A 6,424-nucleotide genomic window follows, 5' to 3' on the forward strand; every position below is an offset into this window, starting at 1 on the left:
GAATTTTTTATAATTAGATATGATATTTGTAAGAGAAAAAATAAAATGATTATAGATTTGATATGACATTTTACTTAATTAACTATTTTAACTTATTTTATTTTTTTCAATAAATTTTAACTTAAAAAGTTTTTTTTTAAAAAAATATCTTTGCCAAACAAGATTACAATTAATGAATATTTAGAGTAATGTTAGGTATATCAAATTTTTTATCAAATAAATGATCAAATATCTCGTATATTGGAGTTTACAACTTTACAACCATGTAAGATATTTGATCATTTATTTGACAGAAATTTTGAGACCTATAACATTTTATGAATATTTATTCCTGGCTATTTATTGGGAGCATGTATACAGCTTTTATGATGTACCTGGAAGTATTGAATAATTACTGCGTGCCCGGACAGTTATGGAATCGGACGAAGGTTGCAAAAAAAGGCCAAAAACCGCATATCAGAAGAACATGAGTAGTGGGGTCCACAGTACCTGAAAAAGAGGCCCACTTCGAACGTGGCAAACAGGAATCATAAGGATTTGTCGTGTCCTAATCTTGGACCCCTCACACGTACGACAATGTGGGTCCCATATTGTCACGTTTCTCAAAGAAAAAGAAAAACTTACGTGGCATAAGGAGAAAAAAGGTAAGACACGTGGCGAATGTTGAGTTTGTTGGTTACTTAGAACCAAAATGACAGCCCCCCACGTAGCACCCCACGCAACCAATGCCAATTACTGAGTTTTAAACCTAAATTTCAGGAACAGAGCCCCTTGAAGTTCGCAGTCACACCAACTCCCGCTTCTCCGTGTAATTACGTCTGTTTTTAAGACGATTAATATTAACAAACTCAAATATTTTATATACGGCCGTGATTCAGGGCCCGAAAACAGGGGGCTCGAATGCCCCGTATTTCCACTTCAGGTAAAAAAAAAAAAAAAAAAAGGAAAAAAGAAAGAAGAAAAGAAAACAGTTTCCAAAATTGGAAATTAGGGGCATTAAGGACAAATTTTTTAGGGCCACCAATCATTTTCCTTTTATATAAATGTGAGATTCATTTAAGACTTATTTAAAACTTATATGGTGTAGTTTTTATAATCATATAAAATATTAGATAAATTTTTTAATAAAATATTTAGGACCTCTAGTATTAGAGCATCAGCATCAATTTTTTCAAAATAATAAAAAGTTAAAATATAATTAATAAATCTTCAAATTCATCCTCCATCAGTCTCAACAATTTTTTTTTTAAATTAACTTTTTATTAAATTTGCTACAGTAACTCCTCTAATGAAGCGAGTAACTGTTCATCGCTACAACACGCGATTTGAGTGTAACCGGACGTCCGGCCGGTCAATTCGTCAATGGCATTTTTTTTTTTTTTTTTTTTTTTTACATTTCCTTCAGTTTTACCTTTTGTAAAACATAAAAATTGTTTGGTTGACAACTCATCAATTTAATTATAAAAAAAGAATAACAAATATTTTAATAGGATTGAGTTAAAATAGTAAGTTTGATGCAATGAGTGACCAGCTAAAATAGCAAAATACATTTTTCAACTTTAATTTGACTAAAAATTTAAAGAATCTAATGCGGATGCTCTTCCACTTTTTAAAAAGTTTGCATTAGTGATCTATTAAAAATTACATGATGTTAAAAATAAAAAATAATAAAAAGATAATATAATTTTATTACACAGATACATAGTTAGGTCATCTTTTTTAACTCATGTAATAAATTTTAATTTGGGTAAATTATACTGACATCCTCTGAAATTTTTATTTAATACAATCTTACGTTTGAAAAGTTATATTTCCCTTATTAAAATTTGTAATCTTATTACAAATTATCTTCTAAATTGCTGATATTAGGCTCTAAAATTTTCTAAATGAATATTTTGTCATTTTTCTATCATTTCTTCTTCCTATCATAATGACTATATTCTACAATCTTTCATAATTAAATTTACCTAAACATATTCTTATTGAGTGATGATATACAAATGTAAATTTTATATAAAATTTTCAAATACAATAATATAACTAAATGGTGACGTTTCATATTAAAACAAAATATCCATGAATATGATTTATATTTACAACAACATCATTATCACAACATTTTTATGATATTTTTTTTGCATAAATTATTATATATGAATAGAATTTTTTTTATTTATTTCCACCATCATTTTTCTTTTTTGTCTATTCACCTATATTTATTAAAGTATTACCAAATACCACCATTCACATTTATTACAGTATTATTGATTTTTTGTATTTTTATATTTTTTTATTTGGTAAATTTAAAAATAAATCACAAAATATTATACTGCTTAAATATATTTAGATTAGATGTATTTAAAAAAATTTAAAAAATTACTTAAAATAGTAAATAAAATTCAATAAAAATAAAAAATACCAAAATAAAAAAAATTAATTTTTTGTTTGAGTTAAACCAAAGAAGATAATTGTTATTTCTCTTGAAATGACATGAACAAAATATCAGTGTTATTTTATTATTTTATGTGTATAAAAGTTAAAAGGTAAATATATCATTTTAATTTGACAGAGAGATAAATATAATTTTTTAAACATGAAAAAAAAATTATATTAAATAATATCTCAAAAAGTATTAGTGTATTTTATCCTTTTAATTTTTTCTTACTGCGTGAAATAAGTATTTTGTACAATAAATAGGCTTCGCGATCGAAATAGTATAATATAAATTCAAGAAGTTACTTTGTACATGGTCTTGAGTGTTCTCAATTACATCAAATTCTTGTTGCCTCATAATATTAGTCTTTTATTTTATCTTTTTAGTATTTTAAAATATAAAGATTAAAATAATATAATTTTTTTATTTTGTCATTCTTTTAAATTCTAACATTATTTGAAATGTAACAATTGTACTATGAAATGATAGTTTTAAAAAATTAATATTTTTAAAGTATAATAATTATATTATAAAAAAAAGCTCGATTCCTTGAAAAAGACTAAAATTTTAGGACGGAAAGAGTGATATATTTATAGTATTTTTTTTTTTTTTTTGTACTTGATGCAATCTTAATTATTCAATTTGATAGAAATAAAATTTTGAAATTGAAAAAATCTTGAGATAGGTTGTATGAGTTGGGAGTACACTTGATCTCAAAAGTTTTCACATTCTCTTGAGATCACTATGTATGACGAAAATGCTATATATTACATGAAATTAGTTGAGATCAACCACTGAACAATATAAAAAATAGTTAGAGTCGAATGGAGGGCCTCAATTAGGGGGACTATGGGCTTGCTGTGTTCACAATGGTGACTTAAATTGGTCATTTTTTAGTGTCTATTAAGTAGATTATTGATATACAAAAATTAGAATGATCGACACAGATAATCATATAAGTAAATTATATTTATTTAAAAAAATTATATATAATTAGATCATATTTATCTTAAAAAAATATACAATAAGTGTAATTTTTTTTTTTCAAAATCATCTATTTTTTTAAAAATAAATATAATTTAATTATATAATTATTAATATTTAATCGACATTATTTTTTTATCTAATCTACTCTCGAAAAACATTAAAAGAATAAGATTTCGAATAATCAAGATATATCCAGAGTGGGCGACAAACCCTCCATTCAACTTTGACCTGGATGTAAACTCAGTCTCTATTAAAAAGTAGTCAAATTTGTTTTTTTTTTTTTTTTTTGGTAGTAGTAGTAGTAGTGAATTATACGGTAACAAATTACCCATTAAAATACACGTCGCCATTATGTATTTTGTTATTTTTATTATTATTTTTGTTAGATAAAAAAATATTAAAATTTCCAAATTTTCTATACTTGTCAAATCAACACAAATCTTGCCACTCTTTTTGTTTTACTAAATAGTTCTTTGGATAGGACTCTTTCATAACAAAGAAAGTGTATATATAGATTTCTTGACTCTATAAGATTAGTGATTAAACACAATACTCTCCCCCTAGAGAAAGCAATCTTTGACTTCTTTTATTTTCTGTCTAACCAAACACTAGACCCAGTCCCCCACATCTGTTGCATGCTCTCTCTCTCTCTCTCTCTCTCTCTCTCTCTCTCTCTGTATATATATATATATGTTCTTTGAAGAAACCCATCACACAAACACCAAAAAAACAAAATTCACAGCCCTTCATGGCAGTTGAAGCAAGACATCTCAATTTCTTCCCTCCACAACTCATCACAAACAGGTACAACTCTGTTTCTCTCTGTATTTAGCTTTTTCTGATATGGGTCTGATCTGAAATTCAATTATGAACATAATTTTGCAGAGATCTTGTCAACAACAATGGAGGAATCGCCGGAACATACGAAACCCAGATGGGTTCCGGCGTTGATTTCGCCGGAGCATGCCCGGAGACTCTCTTTCCCTTTCATCAATCTCTGGTTTGGGACTCTGTTCCGGTGAAAGCAGAGAGTGGTGTGACTTACAATGTACCTGCTCTTTCGAGAAAGCGTTGTAGATCGAATTCGATGAACCAGATGATGAGTAATTTCAGAGTTCCTCAGTCTGAATTGTCATCTTTTCTGGGTCGTGAGGACATTCCATTGCAGATCCATCAACAACAATTGGACATTGATTTTGTGGTTGCGCAACATGTAAGTCTCATGCTTTCTTCTCATCTATGTTACGTGGAAGCTTTTAAGATATCGGCACCAACAGAATAACGGTATTGGAATATCTGTATAATTATATATCAGTTGATATCGAACAGTATCGAGTAATATATTAGATCGGGATATTTCTCGGTATTTATGATTATATATCGTTTGATATTGGACAGCATCATCAAGTAATCTATTAGTGATTATCTGATATTGAAAGTCCAAAATTATATTACAAATACATGACGGTTGATATTTAAAATACTAAATATCAATCAGTATTAGGAGGAGCAATATGTATTGCGAATCGGGTTCACTCATCTATGTCAATTTAAGATATTGGGAGATATCAAAACCATAATTCTATCATAATACCCATATTATAATATTATAATAAATTGATATATATGGTAAAAAATGGGTTGATAATTTGTTTTTTAAAAATTATTTATGAATGGTTGATAAACATGTAATTTTCATTTTTATCATAGTGCCTATATTATGGTCAATATTTAAAATCACAATTCTAACTATAATCGTGCAGGATTGAATGGGCCGATATTTAAAATCCTTATTTTAATGTGAGTGGTTAGTGTTTTTTGCTGATTTTATTTATTTACTTTGTTGATTTTGGTATGGATAGGCAAAGAAAATCAGATTAGAGCTTGAAGAGAGGCAAAAGCAACAAGCAAGAATGTTGGTATCAGCAATCGGAGAAGGAATCAAGAAGAAATTAATAGAAAAAGATGAGCAGATTCAGAGAATGGGAAAACTCAATTGGGTTCTTCAAGAAAGAGTGAATAATCTCTACTTAGAGAGCCAATTATGGAAAGACTTAGCTCAGTCCAATGAAGCCACCGCCAACTCTCTCCGCACCAATCTTCACCAAGTCTTGGCCCATGTCGCTGACGGTGGCCGAGCGGCAGTGGCGGAGACCGACGATGCCGAGTCATGTTGTGGCAGCAATGAGAAGGAGGAGGAAGGAGGAGAGAGGAGGGAGGTGGTGGTTGTTGGCGGCGGAGGTGGTGGTGGTGGTGGAGGGATGTGTAGAAAGTGTGGGGAGAGAGAATCAAGGGTGGTGTTGTTGCCATGCAGGCATCTCTGTCTATGCAGTGGTTGTGGGTCCACTTTGATACATACTTGTCCTGTATGTAATTCTTACATGGATGCTACTGTCCATGTTAACTTGTCTTAATTTTTTTTTTTTTTTTTTTTGGGGAGAATTTGGAGAAAGACAAAATATATGTTATGTATATGTTGAGATAGAAAGATATATTGGATTAGTGTAATTAGTTTAATTTTAGTCATGTCAATTGTTCATTTTTTTTTCTTTTTTATTTTACGGCTAAAGTTTTATTTTTGATAAAAATTGTGAATTCAGTTTTCACGTTTGATAAAAACATACAGCACTCCTAATATTTTCAATATATGTCAGAGAATCTTTGACATTTGGTAATATAGTTTTTTTTTTTTTTTTTTTTTTTTTTTGGTCAAGATGTCAATGACGTACTAAAAATATCAAGAAGAACTATATGTAATTTTATGGAATATTAATACTGCGTTTGGTTGGCATATTTGAAAAGAAATTTGAAAAAGAAAATAAAAAAGATAGGTAAAATGTAAATAAAATATGTCTATATTTCATATAATTTTATATATTTTTTTCTCTTTTCTTTTTAAATCTCTCTCCAAATCTTCTAATCAAACACAGCATAAAAAAATAATAATTAAAAATTATTTGAGATGATTTAAATAAATATTTTTTTTTATAAAAAAATATATAA

General features: G+C 28.3%; 1 protein-coding gene across 1 annotated transcript; it reads left to right on the forward strand.

Moving 5' to 3' along the window:
* The first annotated feature begins 3,864 nt into the window (after nucleotides 1–3,864).
* Nucleotides 3,865–5,947, forward strand: LOC114265930 (BOI-related E3 ubiquitin-protein ligase 1). The gene is made up of 3 exons (XM_082886164.1): nucleotides 3,865–4,225; nucleotides 4,307–4,634; nucleotides 5,284–5,947. Exons 1-3 carry the CDS (start codon nucleotides 4,170–4,172, stop codon nucleotides 5,833–5,835), a joined length of 936 nt encoding a protein of 311 aa, XP_082742290.1. The 5' UTR covers nucleotides 3,865–4,169; the 3' UTR covers nucleotides 5,836–5,947.
* Nucleotides 5,948–6,424: the final 477 nt, after the last annotated feature.

This window comes from Camellia sinensis, chromosome 9 (genome assembly GCF_055761805.1).
Source record: "Camellia sinensis isolate YWXY chromosome 9, ASM5576180v1, whole genome shotgun sequence".
Lineage (NCBI taxonomy): Eukaryota > Viridiplantae > Streptophyta > Magnoliopsida > Ericales > Theaceae > Camellia > Camellia sinensis.

Excerpts from the sequence above, each read along its gene's own strand:
- LOC114265930 (XM_082886164.1), top strand. The coding sequence starts at position 4,170 with ATGGCAGTTGAAGCAAGACATCTCAATTTCTTCCCTCCACAACTCATC. Across the intron at positions 4,226-4,306 it reads CCACAACTCATCACAAACAG|AGATCTTGTCAACAACAATG; the intron begins GTACAACTCTGT and ends ATAATTTTGCAG. Across the intron at positions 4,635-5,283 it reads ATTTTGTGGTTGCGCAACAT|GCAAAGAAAATCAGATTAGA; the intron begins GTAAGTCTCATG and ends TGGTATGGATAG.